At 43.3% G+C, this 19,274-nt stretch overlaps 1 protein-coding gene across 1 annotated transcript; it reads left to right on the top strand.

Annotated features, from left to right (window-relative positions):
• The first annotated feature begins 6,723 nt into the window (after positions 1-6,723).
• Positions 6,724-7,872, top strand: gpr45 (G protein-coupled receptor 45). The gene has a single exon (XM_053440537.1). It carries the CDS (start codon positions 6,730-6,732, stop codon positions 7,870-7,872), a length of 1,143 nt encoding a protein of 380 aa, XP_053296512.1. The 5' UTR covers positions 6,724-6,729.
• The last annotated feature ends 11,402 nt before the right edge of the window (positions 7,873-19,274 follow it).

Below are 19,274 nucleotides of genomic sequence, written 5' to 3' on the forward strand. Positions count from 1 at the left end.
ATTTATTCTGACATTTACTCTTAGTTTTATTGTTTATTCCAGATTAAAATGACATGAAAGGAGAAACAGGCACTTCCCCATGTTTATCCCCTTATGTCCGACGAGTCATCTTCACTCTGATAAAAAACATTCTTAAGTCCTGTTCTAAATAAGTTTGATTCCTCTGTCGAGTCGTGCGTGTTAAAATCATACGATATGGGAAATATTTTGGTATAGACACTTCTTCAGGAGATGAGAGCGTATGATGCTTGTTACCATGGTGCTGGTGACCTTGTTACCTTGGCAACAACCAGCAATGCTATCCAGTGGCCTGGATTTTGTGCAAGAATTTAACAACGATCACCGGAGAGAAAAGCATTTAATGGCAGACATTTTGACTTCAGAGTAAGAAAACCTTGGGTGCCTGGATTTTTGTTTTCCCGTTACATTCTGAGGAACTTCATGTCGGCTCAGGCTCACTCTGTCATGGTCCATTGAAAAGAACTGAGCAATTTGTGATGTCTTTGCCTTGGCTGTTTATCTTCTTTCTGCAAAAAGTCAAAATGTCTGCCCACTACACCCAGCTGGCGACACGACGATCTGAGACCTCAACAACACAACCACCTCAACACATTGTCAACATTTGCACTGTCCCGCCGCATTGTAGGAGCCGCAGGTGGAAACCATAGCAACAGACGTGTCCTGTGTTTGTGTCCTGAAGATGCCGCTCCGCTTAATCCAGGTTGCATCAGAGTCTGAAGTGAAGAAAAGACAGGCAGCTGTACCATGGGTGTGTACTCATACTCCACTGTACGTGTGTTGTGCAAATGTGTGTGTGTCTGTTCATGTGTGAAACATCACAGCTCGGCTGTTAATTATTAATCTCATGCTGGTTGGTGAGCAGCACATCATTGTCCTTTGTTATTATATATATATAAATATATATATAACTAGGGCTACGTTGTAGCACTGACGGGCCCGAGCACCCTCACGTTGAAGCCTGTTGCGGTCGGTGGAGAGCGATCGATGAACAAGCGCACATCTCCGCGTTGCATGCATGTTGTGCACTGTGGCAAGGATAAACGCTTCACTTCCAGCCAGTTGGATAAGGCAGAGTGGATTAACAAAGTACTTTCTGTTTCATGGCGAATCAGTAGGTGGCGCTATGACTAATGAGGGAATATTGACACAAAGAGCTGTTCAGGCTTGGACTCTGATCAAGAGACAGAGTTTGGTAGTGAAAGGACAATGCAGAGTGAAGTAATGAAAACATCATGTCCTTTGGCAAAGGACTATCATTCGCCGCACATCAATGTTAACACGGTTTGAGGAAATGTTACAATTCTGACCATGATCCAATGATTTGCCTGAGTTCTTTTGAGCTGTATATCGTAAAGCAGCCAGGAGCAGTTCATCAAAATATAAAACAGGTCACTTCCTGTAGCCACCAGGGGGCGCTTTGTTTTCAAGTCATAATTTCTGTGTAAATGTCATCAAGTCAACTCTTGTGTTACATGTCTAGTTTGGACTCGATTGGACCATCTAGGTCTAAGATACAGAACCTCACGTTTTGATGGCGTGTAATCAAACTTTGACTCAACACCACGGAGCGACGACAAAGGATCTTTAAATCAGTTTTTATCTCCACCTTGTTGTGATGACACTCATCTCAATTTGAAGTTGATCAGATGAAAGCCCTGGGACAAGTATGTTAAAGTAAAAATGGTGAATATGGTCAAAATGGCCACTATATGAAAAATGGCCAGCTTCCTGTGGTGTTTTTCATAATGTCCCTTGAGACTTTTTTTTATGACTGGTCGCGATACACCTGTGTTCCGATTTTGGTGAAGATCGGTCATAGGGAAACCTAGGGGCTGGTTCCAGGGGGCGCTGCTGAGCCATTTAGCCACGCCCAATTTAAATTACTCATGAATACTAAACTATCCATAGACCTTGAATTTCCTGAAAAGTTTTATTACTTTTTGAGCATGTCTAAATCTTTAAATTTCAATAGAGCCTCCCACCATTCTGCGCTCGGTCCCTAATCATAATATTTCCGTTTATCATCCTCTGCTTTTATCACGGTGAGAATTGGTGTAGAAAGTGCTCGTCTTGATTTCCGTGCTGGCCCTTTTTGCGTGGAATCTGCTATCGGGGAAGTTAGGAGACAAGGATCAAAAGCAGCAAGGATGGACAGAAAATATGAGGATAGAGATAAGATGGAGATAAAAGTCCCGTCTCCCTTTAGTCGTCATGGGGTATGACTCAATAACAAGATGTACAAACAATAACTGTAGTTTTTTTATTTGTAGTTACTGTCACCTCCCCCAGTCTGTCCCCCACCACGCCCCAAACTACCCCCAAAAACTCAAGACCAGCCAGGTGAGATGACAGCTCACCAAAACCAGGATGAAAAAGCCTAGAGGTCCGGACAACATGGACCCCAAGGTCTTCAAGGTGTGTGTGGAGCAGCGGTCAGGTGTGTTTCTACATCTATACAACCTCTCGCTGAGACTGCCCAAGATCAGGAAGATATCCTGCATCGTCCCTGTGCCCAAGACGGAGCGTCCCAGTGCTGCAGACGACTTCGGACCGGTGTCCTTAATGTCACCTTTAAGAGGATCGTCCCACCGCACCTCGGGCCCATAGAGTGGAAAAACTCTGATCCCATCTCTATTTTTTTTTTTTTTTTAAATAGCCTTGTGTATAGATGTATTTATCCCTACTTTGAATACATTTCTATATTTACACATATTTTTTGTCATACTATATTTTTCACTTGAGCTGCTACTTTCTTTATTAACATCGACCTGCAGGGATGGAGCGCCCCTGTTCTCCATAATTTAAGACCTAAGCATGCACGAGTTTCAAACCCACTAACAGAAGTAAACTGAACATCTAGTATTCATTCTAACATCATCAGAGGCAGAATATTAATTCCAGCACTCTATAACAGACAAATAAATATACTGGTGGCATAGTGAACAGCTTTAAGGAGCACTCTATATCTTCACTCAGATTTCCATGGCTGTGCCCAAACAAAGGTCAACAAAGATTCTTCAAGTTTATGTTTCCTTGAAAAACCCCAAAATCTGTATGAATTAAAAAAAACACTATCGATACCAGTGTCTGTATATTTGTATTTGCATGTGTGCAGGCATACAGCTGATTAATGTATTGTATGTAGGGATATGGCTGTGTACACTTAATAAATGTTTAAATTGATAAAAAAATGTCTGTATCCACAAACATTTTATAGAAGAGAATAAATGTGATATATATAGAGTCTGACACATGCATACCTGGAAAACCATGAGAACCAAACTGGTGGTGCATGCACCGGCCTAAACTGTGGTTCCATGACTCTTGCATGTGTACATGAGGAACCGTTCTCCGGTTCTGCAGGAGGATGTATCTGATACACTTTCTTGTGCTGCTGTGTCATTTGTGAATTTCCTCCATGGAGGATAAATTAAGGTACATCTTATCTTACCTTATCTTAAGTACATCAACATGTGCAAGACATTTAGTTTTTTATCGTTTTATTTGGTGAAATACTATCATTGTGAGGACATTATTTTTTTTTAGGATGTTTTGAAATGAAATTGTAAATCCCTCCATTAACCTTGACAGTCCTCACAGCAGGTGAAGAAGGTAAAGTCAGCTCAGTTGCTGGGGGATGTTGGTGGCAGACTCTCTTACACAATGAAGCCTTCTTAGGTTTCTCTGTCTTCTCAGGCAGCCCTGTCTCCTTGGGTTTGGGATCAGGGAGAACATTGGAGAGAACCTCTTCCTCAGTGAGCTCAGTTGTGGAAGCATAAGGTTTATATCTTTGGAAAACCTCATCAGAAGTAACCCTGAACTTCTCCAGATTTTTTAGGAGAACATTCTTCTTCTTCTTCTCCTCCTGCAGCTCGGTTTTCAACTTCTCCTGGTTGGTTGCATGACTTTGCCAGACCTTGTGATAAGAAGCTTTGAGCTTCTCCAGCTGTTCTTGGAGATTCTTCTTCTTGTTCTTCTCGTCCTGGAGCTCGGTGTCTAACTTCTCCTTGGTGATTGTATGACTTTGGCAGACTTTGTGATGAGAAGCTTTGAGCTTTTCCACCTTCTCTTCGAGATCGTTCTTCATCCTCTTTTCCTCCTGGAGCTCGTTGTTGAACTTCTCCTGATTGGTTGCATGACTTTGGCAGACCTCGTGGTAAGAAGTTTTGAGCTTCTCCATCTCTTCTTGGAGATCGTTCTTCTTCTTTTTCTCCTCCTGGAGCTCAGTGTTTAATGTCTCCTGGTTGTTTGCAAAACTTTGCCAGACCTCGTGGTGAGAAGCTTTGAGATTCTCAAGCTCTTCTTGGAGATCGTTCTTCATCGTCTTCTCCTCCTGGAGCTCGGTGTTGAACTTCTCCTGGTTGGTTGCATGACTTTGCCAGACCTCGTGATGAGAAGCTTGGAGCTTCTCCAGCTCTTCTTGGAGATCACTCTTCTTCTTCTTCTCGTCCTGGAGCTCGGTGTCTAACTTCTCCAGGGTGGTTGTATGACTTTGGCAGACCTTGTGATGAGACGCTTTGAGCTTTTCCACCTCCTCTTGGAGAGAGTTCTTCATCTTCTTCTCCTCCTGGAGCTCACGTTTGAACTCCTCCTGGTCGGTTGTATGACTTTGGTAGACCTTGTGATGAGAAGTTGTTAGCTTATCCAGCTCTTCTTGGAGAACGTTCTTTTTAGTCTTCTCCTCCTGGATCTCTGTGTTCTTCTTGGCCAGCAGGTCTATGAGGTGCCTTATTTGTTGGGACATACAAATAGAGTTTTGCAGAATCGTTGCTGGGCCTTGAATAGTCCCCACGTTTTGTTGAAAAAAACCTTCCATCACTAGTTTATTCTATTAGTTTTAAATAGAAAGTTAGAATTATTATGGAGAGATTTCTGAGTAAGTTAAAGTTTATTCCCTTCATCTTATTTTGCTATAAAGGACCTATCAATGGAACCTTTAAGATAAAGAAGCATGAGCCTTCGATATATAGAACATTGAACGTGTCATTAATCTTTAACATTAAACATGTTTTCCTTTGCATGTATTTTTGGGTCGTTATAACCTTTATGTTGTTTTTATTTATAGGACATAGGCTTTATTGTGAAAGGGAAACAGAGAGAATGGGGGAGTACATGCATAAATGGCCGCCAATTATCTTCTTCCGGAACATTCCATTTATTCCTTGATTTCTTTATTTTTACATGTTTCCTTTCAATAGTCATATTTCATCACAAAATGCAAAAATCTAGATTAATAATCGTGGATTTCAGCACAATGTAAAATAAATCTTTTGACTCACATTGTTTAAGACAATGAAATAAAACTGTGAATCCACAATTACTGCTGGTTGGAAAAGTCTTAAATATGCAAAACTATTACATACAAAGTCTTAATTATGTTGAGCTATGTCTGAATTATTTTAATGTTCATATATATATATATTTGCCAATATATGGGTATATTGGATTTTTTACTCCCAACTATCAACATTAGCATCTGCACCACAAGTCCACATAGGACGGGCTCTCAGGTTTTAGTTTTTGCAGAAGGGGGCGCTGGGATTTTAAGTCACGATTTCTGTTTAGATGTCTTCAAGTCGCGACACTTGTCTTACATGTGTAGTTTGGAGCCGATTGGACCAAATATGTCTGAGATACATAAGCTCGTGTTTTGATGGCTTTTCATCAAACTTTGACGTCACGCCACGGTCACACGGTATGACAAAAAAATCGATCTTTCAATAACTTTGGATCTCCATTTTGTTGTGATGACACTCGTCTACATTTTAAGTTGATCTGATGAAAGCTCTACGACAAGTACATCAAAGTAAAAATATGGAATATGACCAAAATGGCCACTAAATCCAAAATGGCGGGCTTCCTGTTGTGTATTTCATAATGGTCCTCGAGGCTTTTTTGTGCATCTGGTCATGATACACAACTATCCTCATTTTCGTGAGGATCAGTGAATGCTAAATGAGGGACTTTTCCGTAGGTGGCGCTGTTGAGCCATTTTGCCACGCCCATTTCCATTTCTCCAGAATACGTGAATTTTCACCCCTTTCTAATTTACTGCAAAGTTTTACAACATTTTGAGCATGTTGAAAAATGCTCAGAATAATCCTTTCAATTTCAATAGGGCCTCCCACCGGAGGTGCTCGGGCCCTAATAATTTAGTTTTCCTCCTGATCCAGCAGAGGGCGATCACTGCCCTCTTGACCTATCAGTAAAATAGACCAGTTATGTTGTGTTGATCTTCTATGATAAGCCGTACCGACAGGAACCAAATCAGAGTATGTGAGGAGCCGCCTGTGGAAGTGTAATGGCTTCTACTCCCTAGATGGCAAAGTACCAATCACAGGTGTGGGTGCACTACAGACGAGCAGAGCAGCGTGAAGTGTTCAACATCGTCACTCTTTGTTCAAACTTGACACGTTGGCAAAACTGACAGCCCTAATATTCCATGATGTGCATGAATATTGGACATATAATTGGCTCTTGGCCCCTTTATGGCCCTCGATGTAGAAAAGTCTGAGATCCGCCACTAATATCGGCTCTTACCTTCCCCACAGTTAAGGTGTTTTGGCTGTTTCACTAAATATTCTCCTGTTCTTTTTCACAGGTATCTCCATGGAAGACCAGCGGCTCAAAAACAACTTAATGTGTATTTGACATACGATCAACCATGAAAACCTTCCTCTGGGTTGATAACTACTGATAATAGCTGCCATGGCTTTCTGTAACGAAAGCCTGCTGGAGAATTGTGACTTCATGGAGCCAGAGGAAGGTTTGCTGGAGGAAGCCGCGACCCCACTGATATCAGTCACTCTGCGTGTGACTCTGGCGGCCATAATGATCTTCATGATTACCATCGGTTTCCTCGGCAATGCCATCGTGTGTCTGATTGTTTACCAGAAACCCGCCATGCGCTCCGCCATCAACCTCCTCCTCGCTACTTTGGCCTTTTCCGACATTATGCTCTCTCTGCTCTGCATGCCCTTCACTGCAGTGACGGTCGCCACCGCCGACTGGAGCTTTGGGAACGGGTTCTGCCGAGCCTCCATCATGCTGTACTGGCTGTTTGTCCTGGAGGGAGTGTCCATCCTCCTCATCATCAGTGTGGACCGATTCCTCATCATTGTACAGCGGCAGGACAAACTGACTCCACACAGAGCTAAACTGCTGATCGCGGGTTCATGGGTGTTGAGCCTGTTTGTGTCCCTGCCGTCTGTGGTCGGGTGGAGGACAGGCGCAGCAGGTATTGGGGGTGCCTGGGCACCACAGTGTGTTCTGGGATACAGCGAGTCTGTGGCGGACCGTGGGTACACGGTGCTGTTGGCAGTCGCAGTATTCTTCGTGCCATTCACCGTCATGCTGTACTCTTACATGTGCATCCTCAACACGGTACGCCACAACACCCTGCGCATCCACAACCACACCGGTGAGCACTCCTGTCTGCCAGCCCTCAACCAAGTCAGCAAGATGAGACTCAGTGGGCTGCAGCGCCCCCCTCAGGTCAAAGTGGACATGAGCTTCAAGACCCGAGCCTTCACCACCATCCTCATCCTCTTTGTGGGCTTCTCAGTGTGCTGGTTGCCGCACACCGTGGTCAGCCTGCTGGCCGTGTTCAGCCGACAGTTTTACTACAGCCCGTTCTTCTACCCAATCAGCATCGGCGCTCTGTGGCTCAGCTACCTGAAGACGGTTTTTAACCCCGTCATCTACTGCTGGAGGATCAGGAAGTTCAGGGAGGCCTGTCAGGAGTTCATTCCCAAAAGCTGCAGACTGTGTCCCAAAGTGCCGGGCAGGAGCCGCAGGAGAGTGAGGCCCAGTAACATTTATGTGTGCAGCGAGACTCAGTCAGCTGTGTGAGACGAGGAGGACAAGTTTGATAGATGCTCAAACCAGAAGCTTTTCCTATCAACTGTTTTTAACTCGTAATTTTCCTCATTTTTAACAATGAGAGGCCACTAAAGTACATTAAAGAGAATTTACTGGCTGTTCACCAAATATTCTCACCTCAAAAATGGACTTATCGTCTCAGCTTCAATGCACTTTATGGAAAATACATGGTACACCTATTTTGTTGAACTCATGCTCAGAGTGGTGAGAAAAATGTAAATTTCAACTTATTTTTGATAAATTCTTTATTTTATCTCATTGTCCATATAAACAATGACAGGGATCCTACGGTACTTAAAGTGAAAGTTAAATCTCCTTGAGCCTTCTGTAAGACGTGTAGCAAAAAACAAATAAAAAAATAGATACACAAAAAAACTTATAATATAATGTAACTATAAATATATAAGAGTGGGCCTTCATACTCAAATTGTATTACAAAGAGAAAATGGATAAAAAAAATGTAATAAGTAAAACAAAAGAAAGAAAATTGCTTTATATGATTGATGGTACAGTTGTTATGTATCCAAACCAAAATTACAGTATTTTCAAAACCTTGCTTTGTTGCAGTCTGATACAAACAGTGATTCCATCATATATATATGTCATAAATAATGTCAATTCAGTCGACAGCTGTATGGAGAATCCAAAACAAATGTCCAACATGAGAGGAAATATATCCTGAAGGCAGACCACCCATGTAAAAGTTCATCAATTTAAAGTGAATATCTACTTGAAGCACTTTTTGCAAAAACCTTCCTGCCAAAAAGGTATTCATTGATTATTATTAACTTCTAATGTTAAATGGTAATGCATATAAAAGACCATGTGGTGGGATTAATTTGTGTTAAATATAAATATTGAAATTTCAGTACAATATACTGGTTGGCTTGAAATCATGGTCGTTATTCTTCTGAAGCTTACTGCTGTTAAAAATAATCCTCCTCTTTCCATTTATTTCCCTGTTTTCATCGTTGTTCTTCTTTTGCTTCAGACTAAGCTCAGTATTCAGTGTGTGACTAGTATTGGTGATAATGCTTCAGTTTTTGGATTATGTTATAAAAACATGTATGGTTTTATTTCTCAGAGAAAAGTATGAAGGCTTTTTTAATTGTGCAGAAACATAAACTTTTGTCATTTGAGAACTTATTTGGGATGATTGACTGAGCTCAGATTGTTTACTTGATGGAATTACCTCAATAAATGTAGTTTTCAAATTCATGGACTGAGGAGATGGATTGTTTGAATGCAGATCACATTCACACGTTACACTGGATCCGAAAGGAAATATACTGAGTTAATAAAGACCTCTATTCACTGCATGACATCTGCATATATATATAATACACACACTCACATACAATGCAAGATGTTGGAATGACAGGAGCTGTTGGCTATTGATTAGCAAGTGACCTATTCAACCTCTGCAGCCACAGCTGAGGTGCTGTTCAGAACAAAGCAGGAAGATGGCGCTCGTTGCAAATCAAGTTAGCTCCAGTGTCACTGACTTCAGATTGCAATTTGTTTCATTGGAGGGATTCATTCTATTTGAATTGATTAACAAATTAGAGATTAGACTAGGTTAAAGAAAACTATTAATTTGAAGGTCATACTGTTGTTTTAAACACCAAAGAAAAAACATTTTCAGTTGTTACCACTAAATTTACTGGTTTAATGAACATGAATCATTTGATTAAGTAGATTAGAGGGCAGTGCAGTAATTTCTCCAAGTTATGGACCGCAGAGAGGAAACCAATAGTATTAATCTAATATTCTATGAAGACTAACGTATTTCAGTTTGAACTGTCGATACTCTTCCTGTTCGGGGAAATATTCAGCAGACAACATGATTTTTGCCTATAAGAGAAGTTATCTGGACAAAAAAATAATTTCCACAAAATATGAAAGAGGCCAAAGATTTGAATTTAAATGAATTTGTGCCTTGTCCATTTACATGCATCAACAGCATGACAAGCAACCCATGGTCTGTTATCTTAATTTAATTCTCATGTTTGCTTCTATCACATTACTATGCTAACTCAATCCATTTACTTAGAACTGGATCAAACAAGTCACTTGATTGCAGATACGTCAGGCGAGGAGGTTTTTTCCGCCATCACAGTGATAGCTCTGTGATAACGACCTGGGTGTTCCCCGTCTCTCACCCAATGTCAGCTGGGGTCCAGGCCTCCCGTGACCCTTGAGGAGAAGTGATAGTGATGGATGTTTTCGAGAAGTTGGTGTCTTCAGATGCCTCAACAAACTGAACCCTGTGCTTTTCTGAGCACCAAGCACTTTTCAGATAATGCAAGAGATGTAAGTAAAATAACTGGTACCTCCCAACGATCACATGTTTACACGCAGACACACAACTACACTCACACAAAGCCGTCCACACCTCCTCCATAACCCATTCCACCTCCGTCATTCAGCCAGACCAGGACACATCTATTTTTCACACCACCTGCCACAAACAAGCAAGAATTTGTAAATATGCCCTCAAATCAAATATATTTATTTGAATCTGCTGAACCTGCAGTTTTACATTCTGTTGTGAGTGCATTTCTATTGAGCATGTCTTAATGAGTAAACAGTTTAAATAAATAAGGTTATACACTATGATACATTCAAGCATATATTTTCTTTGTCTGTGTATCATTGATGTAATTCAATATGAGCCTGATTTAGAGACTGTAGAGACATATCCGAATATAAAAATTCAATGTTTCTGTGTGTGAGGTCATCAACACTCACAAAAACTGAGGGGAAGTTGTATTATTTGATCATAGGAGAACTGTTAGGAGTTACATTCATGTCAGTAAGACTGATGAAGAAATTATTAGGGCCAGAGAACCGAATGGTGAGAGGCCCTATTGAAATTGTAAGGATTATTATTATTATTATTATTCTCTGCCAAATGAATTGGCTTTTTGAGCGCTTTAATGTGCTCAACTTCTTACCAAACTTTGCAGGAAATTCAAAAGTCTGAGAAATTTATGTAACCCGGTTAAAAATATTAAGTAATATAATTTCTTCCAAGCATATAAATAGTGTGATTAAAAAGGTTGAAATTCATTAAAATACTATAGAAGTGTTAAAACAGTTAAAAGTATATATTATGTGTTTATTGTTTTATTTGAAGTATAATGTATCTGTAAACGTAATATGTACCAGCATGTATGGGGTTAATTGAGATGGGCCGGAACCTAACCTCTGAGGTTGTTTCGGGACGGGAGGAAAAGGGCGGAGCGAGCAGAGAGAGGACACGCGGAGTATGTAGGAAGAACAGTAATGAAAAGAGACTGTTGTACAGACGTTGAGTGACCAAGTCGTGGAGGCGTTCAACCCGGACTCTCCAGAGGACTCAGTGGTGATTTTCCTGTGGGTGTGAGTGGATTACTCAAACCGTGAGGACGACGTGAAGCTAGAAGCTAACACAGCGGCTAGTTTAGCTCACAGTGACTGTACGAGTTAGCAGCAAGCTACCTATTGAGCAGTGACTGTGGGGAAAGGAGCGTGGAGCTGCAGACGACGAGCGAACACCGCGACATCGGCAGTGACGGGGTTTCGTTTCCTCCGGACGGATCTTCTCCTCAACTCACCTCTTCTCCAACCACCAGCCCATCCCAAGCGACATCCAGGCCTGCACCGATGCACTAAAGGGGTACCCAGGTTTATTTGAAGTAAAGTAATAAGTGCCGGCTTTAGTTATCAGGTGTGTGGGTCCACATATTGCATTTCAGTGAATTTGAGTGAATTGAAGGTTCTGCATTGATATTTTTGGGTTAAAAAGTCTATTGATATCTGTGAATATTTGTGATAGTGTTTCACTAAAACAGAACAAAGGATATTTTTATTTACTGTGTTTACCTGAAAAGAAGAAACAGGGTTATTTCAGTTATTACATTTTTTGCAAAAGAGGTATAATTCCTTTGTTGTGTTTCCTGTGAAAAAAGGGACAATTCAGAGTTTTTACCTTAAAAAAGGGGAATTTATTGTGAAGGTTTAACGACAAAAAGAACATTTATATTTTTATTTTATTGTTATATTGCATTAATCATTGCATAAGTAAATAATTGAGAACTTATTTTCTTAAAACCGTGTGTGGTGTATTTCATTTACTTACCTTTAATACACAGAGACCTGAGGGGTGAACATCTTTATGAAAAACAGGTTAAAGGTGAATTTATAAGTAAGTTAAAAACAGTTCATGTGTGTACTTTAAAACAAAAAAAGAGAGATTCAAAACTAACATTAAAACTGAGTTAATCAGGGTTAAAAATAGTTGATAAAGAACCCAAAAGCCCTGCCCTTATCACCATGACTACCAAGGGGAGCGCTACATAAAATGGAGGCACCGCTGGGAATATTTTGGATTTCTCATTAAAAAGAAAAAAGTTAAAGCGTTAAAGGCAAAGTAACTAATTAAAGTGCTAACCTAACTTACAAACAGCATTAACATGGAAAGAACAGAACTAGTGTCAGAGTTAAAACGCTGGTGCCGTGGTGAGGGTTTGGATGAGACACATGCGATTATGACCATCGTCCCAGAAGAAGTAGAGATCAGTGCAGTTGAAGCAACACTGGAAACTATCAAGTCTTTTGGACGAGTGCGTGTCCGTGGGAGAAACTTCAGTGCAAGACTAAACCAACGGATGGTTTTGTGTGAGAGTAAAGAGACTGTGAATGAAGAGAGTGTTCCTCCTGAGGTTAAACCAGATGATGGTGGAGAGGCGTGGCCTGTTATCATCATAGGAAAGGCTCAGGCAGCTGCCGAAGAGTTTAACAGTAAACTGAAAGGGTTGCTGCAGGCTGAAGGTAAAACAATGGAGGACCTCCAATCATTATTCCCCAGTACACCCCCGCCCACTAACTCCACTGAATCTATCCTTCGCGCTGTTGGAGATTTGTTGGACAAGACAACTAAGCCAGCTGATGGAGGGAGTTATGGTCGACTACGCATGTTCTCGGGAGCCCTACCAACGCTGCCAGGTGAGGAATCATTTGACCATTGGCTAGAGCAGGCATGGCTCATGGTGGAGGAGACTGAATGCTCTGACAGAGAAAAAAGACGCAGAATTATTGGAAGTTTAAAGGGACATGCACTAGAAATTGTGAAAGCAGTGCGACACACACATTCTGACGCCAGCCCAAAAGAGTACCTGGAAGCTCTTGAAAGTGCTTTTGGAAGTGCTGAGTCCGGTGATGATCTCTACTTTGCTTTCAGATTAATGCAACAGCAAAAAGGAGAGAAACTGTCAGATTTCCTTCGACGCTTAGAGAGGTCTCTAGCCAAAGTGATTCAACGAGGTGGTCTTCCTGCGAGCTGCATGGACCGAGCCCGACTGGAGCAACTGCTAAGAGGTGCTATCGATTCAGACCTGATGCTGATCCAGCTGCGCTTGAGAGAAAGGAAGGCTGTACCCCCAAGCTTTCTACAGCTTTTGACTGAGATTCGTGCTGAGGAAGAGTATGAAACTTCTAGGAAGAAGCTCAGCGCCTCAGTACACCAAGTGCATGTTAATCAAGAAGTGGATACAAGGCAAGCAGAGATCCAGAGTTTAAAGGCGGAAATAAAAGAACTGAAATCAATGGTTGCAACAGTGGTGACCCAATCCACTGCAGTCAAAGAGGATTACAGGGAGGCTACACCCATCCATTCACCGCCTGGCCCCGAGAACCGACAGGACGCCGAGCTGGCTGCATTGAAAAAACAACTGAAAAGACTAAAGCAGAAAACTAGCAACACGATGTCTGAACAGGACGCTGCAGTTTCGACCATGGAGGCTTCAAAACAATTCTCCAACTCACCCAAAGGAACACCGAAAAAGTCAGAGGAGAATTTCTGCTATAGGTGTGGTGAGAGCGGACATTTTGCCACCAAGTGTCACAACCCTGAAAATCAAGCCAAGGTTATCAGAAAGCTAATTCATGCTTTAAAGATGACAAAAGACAAACAGCAGTCTGGTGGTTCCACCGCCAGTGAAGTAAACTGTGGGGTCAAGAAAAGTGCAGTTACCGCATCGGAGCCGGCTGGCATCCCTGAAGGCTTGGTTGGTCCACCCAGCATCGTACCTGTGAAAGTAAATGGACACTGCTGTGACGCCTTGTTTGACAGTGGGTCACAGGTTACCATTATCTTCGAGTCTTGGTACCAAACCTACCTGTCTGATGTTCCCATACGCCCTGTGTCTGGTTTAGCTCTGTGGGGATTAAGTGAATCCGAGGGCAGTTATCCCTACCGTGGGTACGTAGTGGTCGACGTTGAATATCCAGCAAAGGTAGCAGGTGCCGACCAGACAGTGACCATCCTTGCTCTTATCTGCCCCCAGCCCAGAACTGCAGACCAGACTCCGGTCATTGTGGGGACCAATGCCAGTCACATTCGACGTCTTGTGCAGCAAAGTAAAGACAACGGCATCGACATCACACAGACACTGGGGATACAGTGTTACAGAGACAACACAACCACAGCCCTGGAAGAGGATGATGATATCGGCTGTGTGTTATGGCAAGGCCCTGGCCCACTGACTCTGCCCCCTGGTGGTGACTGCAGTGCAGTCTGTAAAGTCGAGTACAAACACCAAGTCGACAAACAGATCCTGATGGTGGACTCGTCTCCCCTAACGCCACTCCCTGCTGGTGTGCTACTTCAGCCAATGGTGGTGCCCAGCAAAGACGTGAACGTCAGCCATTTCAGAATCTTGGTCCAAAATGAGTCCATGACAGAGACAGTCATACCAGTGGGAACAGTTATCGGGCATATGTATCTGACAGATGCAGCTACTCACCTTTCTCCGTCCAAGACAGCTGACAACGAGTTTGACCCGAATCTGATCAACTTTGGAGACTCACCTGTCTCTGAGGAGTGGAAACAGAGACTCCGTCAGAAGCTATCCACAAGGTCTCAGGTGTTCTCGCTTCACGAATGGGATGTCGGATTGGCGAAGGAAGTAGAGCACACGATCCGGATGTCAGATCCACGGCCTTTCAGAGAGCGCTCTCGTCGCCTGGCCCCAGCTGACCTGGAAGACGTGAGAAAGCACATTCAGGAACTGTTGCGTGCGGGGATCATCAAAGAGTCTCGTAGTCCTTATGCATCCCCAATTGTGATTGTTCGCAAAAAGACTGGAGCTGTGAGAATGTGTATTGACTACCGATTGTTGAACAGCCGAACAATCCCCGATCAGTACACAACACCCTGTATCGATGATGTGTTGGATTCGATGACCGGAAGCAAGTGGTTCTCCGTTCTTGATCTGCGGAGCGGTTATTACCAAATTGCTATGGCTGAGGAAGATAAGGAAAAGACGGCATTCATCTGTCCGCTGGGGTTCTTCCAGTTCGAGAGGATGCCGCAGGGGATAACTGGAGCCCCAGCCACCTTCCAGAGATTAATGGAGAAGGCTGTGGGTGACATGAATCTGCTGGAAGTCCTTGTCTACCTCGATGACCTGATTGTATTTGGCCGAACTTTAGAAGAGCATGAAGAGAGACTTCTTAAAGTTCTTGATCGTCTGGCAGAGGTTGGATTAAAAATCTCGGTCGACAAATGTCAGTTCTGCCTCCCAAAGGTAAAGTACCTTGGACATATCGTGTCGGCAGATGGAGTATCGCCTGACTCATCCAAGATAGAGGCAGTTACCACTTGGCCACAGCCTACGCACCTGAAGACTCTTCAATCCTTCTTGGGATTTTGCGGATATTACCGCCGTTTCATCGCCAATTATGCAGCCATCGTCAGGCCTTTGTCTGAGCTCACAAAAGGCTACGCTCCAACCCAGAGGGGCAAGAAACCGGAGAAAGACAACACAAAGACTTACCGCAAAGAGTCCGAGCCTTTTGGTGAGCGATGGGACCTGTCCTGCACTGAAGCTTTCCACAAGATTATCCACTGCCTTACCCATGCACCTGTTTTGGCCTTCGCGGATCCCAACAAGCCATACGTCCTGCATGTAGACGCCAGCTTGAAAGGGCTTGGCGCCGTCCTATATCAGGAGCACAGTGAGGGTCTGAGGCCCGTTGCCTTCGCCAGTAGGAAGCTGAAGACATCTGAGAGGAACTACCCCGTTCACCAGCTGGAGTTCCTGGCCCTTAAGTGGGCGGTTGTGGATAAATTCCATGATTATTTGTACGGGGTCAGATTCACCGTACGTACGGACAACAACCCGCTCACGTACGTGCTGTCGACCGCCAAGCTCAGCGCTGTGGGGCACAGATGGCTCTCGGCCTTATCTACCTACGATTTCGATGTCCAGTACCGACCAGGCAGACAAAACATAGACGCAGACCTGCTCTCGAGGAACATGTCTGATGAGAGTTCCGAGGAATGGACAACCATACCACAGTCTGGTGTGAGATCCATCTGCAAACGAATCTGCATCCCTGGTACTGCGGGCAGTCCACCGAGGTACGTAGATCAGTTGGGAGTTTCTCCTGAATGCGTGCCTGATGTCTTTGCATTCCCGATTCACCTGGAGTTGAAATTCTTGGGACAGATGTCTAATCAGGAGCTGATAGAAGCTCAAGAGGATGATACAGCCATCCGACTTGCCATCCAAGCTGTTAAAAATGGAAAATGGCCGGAAGAAAATGGATCTAGCCCAGAGAGCTTTCGTCTTAAAAAAGAGATGGGGAAGCTAATGATGAAGGACGGGCTACTCCATCGCTTAAGCAAGCGGCCCTCCGGAAAAGAACAGACTCAACTTGTCCTACCAAGCGGGTTCAGAGAACTGGTGTTGAAAGCCACGCACGATGATCTAGGACACCTTGGTATTGAAAGAACTACAGACTTGTTGAGGAGCCGATTCTTTTGGCCGAAGCTTGCATGTGATGTTGAACAGTATATAAAGAACTGTGGAGCGTGTGTCACACGGAAGACCCCTTGTCATAGGGCAGCACCTTTGCATCACATTTCGAGCAGTGGACCAATGGACCTCGTGTGCATTGATTTTCTTTCAATGGAACCAGATTCTGCAGGCATCGGAAATGTTTTAGTGGTCACGGATCATTTCACCCGTTACGCTCAGGCGTTCCCTTCCCGAAATCAGAAGGCGCAAACTGTGGCGAAGATCCTGGTGGACAAGTACTTCCTGCATTATGGTCTGCCAACAAGAATCCACTCAGATCAAGGGAGAGACTTTGAAAGCCAGCTGATCAAAGAGCTTCTGCAGATGATGGGGATCCGGAAATCACGGACTACTCCTTATCACCCGCAAGGAGATCCGCAGCCCGAGAGATTCAACAGAACTCTTCTGTCCATGCTGGGAACCCTGGGGTGTGAGAAGAAAAAACAGTGGAGCAAACATGTTGGCTACCTGGTTCACGCCTACAACAGTACCAAATGTGATGCTACGGGGTATTCACCCTATTTCTTGATGTTTGGCCGAGAAGCAAGACTTCCCATAGACTTGTGCTTTGGAACCTCTCCTGATGGCGAAGCTGATGGTTGCCATTCTCGCTATGTAGCCAAGCTGAAAGACGACTTGCACAGGGCCTACAAGCTTGCTTCCGACACAGCCTACAAGACACATCAGAGGAACAAAAGATCCTATGACAAAAGAGTTGTATTTCAAACCCTGGATATCGGTGACAGAGTGTTACTGAGGAACTTGGGACTGAAAGGAAAACATAAACTAGAGAGTCGGTGGAGTTCTATCCCTTACGTGGTTATAGGAAAGATGCCCAACCTTCCAGTGTACAAAGTGAAACCGGAAGATGGAGGAGGAGGAGTCAAAACTCTCCATCGTGATCATCTCCTTCCAATTGGACAGTTGGTAAGAATGCCGACAGTGGATGTTGAGAACAAGTCACCAGCCAAAACAAAAGCAAGAACAAGAGCTGAGGCACAAAAGAAATCGAAGAAAGTCTTACCTGGAATACAGGAAGTTCTTCAAGAGATGCAAGAGAGCATGGATTCCTCTTCAGATGTGGAGTATTATGGACCTGAAAAATCCTACAGTACCTACCTGAAAGAAATCCTGGGAAAAGAAAGAGAAACTGCTGGACAGTCAAACCTCATCCAAAATGATGCTGATTCTTCTCAACAGTCAGATGGAAATCCTGCTGAGGACAGCTTGTCAGAGGAAGAAAGTGTGGAGGAGGAAAACTACAGTGTGAGAGAAGAGGAGGGAGATCAAGATTCTGAAGAAGAAAGTGATCCAGAGTCTGATAACCCTTGCCACGATAAGCACCCAGAGACAGTCACTAAGACAAAAGTGAGTAGCAAACCTGAAAACCGTCCAAAAAGAAAAGTGAAACCAGTCATCAGGTTAACTTATGATGAGCCTGGTAGAGCTAAAGATCAGCCTCTCACTATTATACATAGAGGAGTTGTCATTAAGATTGGCAAGAGTTAATTCAAACAAGGTCATGCACCCTTTCCACTAGTTAACGGTTAACTTAAATAAAAAAGTTCATTATGGTTTGATGAGGACATCAAAGACATTTAGAAGGGGGAGGGTGTAACCCGGTTAAAAATATTAAGTAATATAATTTCTTCCAAGCATATAAATAGTGTGATTAAAAAGGTTGAAATTCATTAAAATACTATAGAAGTGTTAAAACAGTTAAAAGTATATATTATGTGTTTATTGTTTTATTTGAAGTATAATGTATCTGTAAACGTAATATGTACCAGCATGTATGGGGTTAATTGAGATGGGCCGGAACCTAACCTCTGAGGTTGTTTCGGGACGGGAGGAAAAGGGCGGAGCGAGCAGAGAGAGGACACGCGGAGTATGTAGGAAGAACAGTAATGAAAAGAGACTGTTGTACAGACGTTGAGTGACCAAGTCGTGGAGGCGTTCAACCCGGACTCTCCAGAGGACTCAGTGGTGATTTTCCTGTGGGTGTGAGTGGATTACTCAAACCGTGAGGACGACGTGAAGCTAGAAGCTAACACAGCGGCTAGTTTAGCTCACAGTGACTGTACGAGTTAGCAGCAAGCTACCTATTGAGCAGTGACTGTGGGGAAAGGAGCGTGGAGCTGCAGACGACGAGCGAACACCGCGACATCGGCAGTGACGGGGTTTCGTTTCCTCCGGACGGATCTTCTCCTCAACTCACCTCTTCTCCAACCACCAGCCCATCCCAAGCGACATCCAGGCCTGCACCGATGCACTAAAGGGGTACCCAGGTTTATTTGAAGTAAAGTAATAAGTGCCGGCTTTAGTTATCAGGTGTGTGGGTCCACATATTGCATTTCAGTGAATTTGAGTGAATTGAAGGTTCTGCATTGATATTTTTGGGTTAAAAAGTCTATTGATATCTGTGAATATTTGTGATAGTGTTTCACTAAAACAGAACAAAGGATATTTTTATTTACTGTGTTTACCTGAAAAGAAGAAACAGGGTTATTTCAGTTATTACATTTT

This window comes from Pleuronectes platessa, chromosome 14, assembly GCF_947347685.1.
Source record: "Pleuronectes platessa chromosome 14, fPlePla1.1, whole genome shotgun sequence".
Lineage (NCBI taxonomy): Eukaryota > Metazoa > Chordata > Actinopteri > Pleuronectiformes > Pleuronectidae > Pleuronectes > Pleuronectes platessa.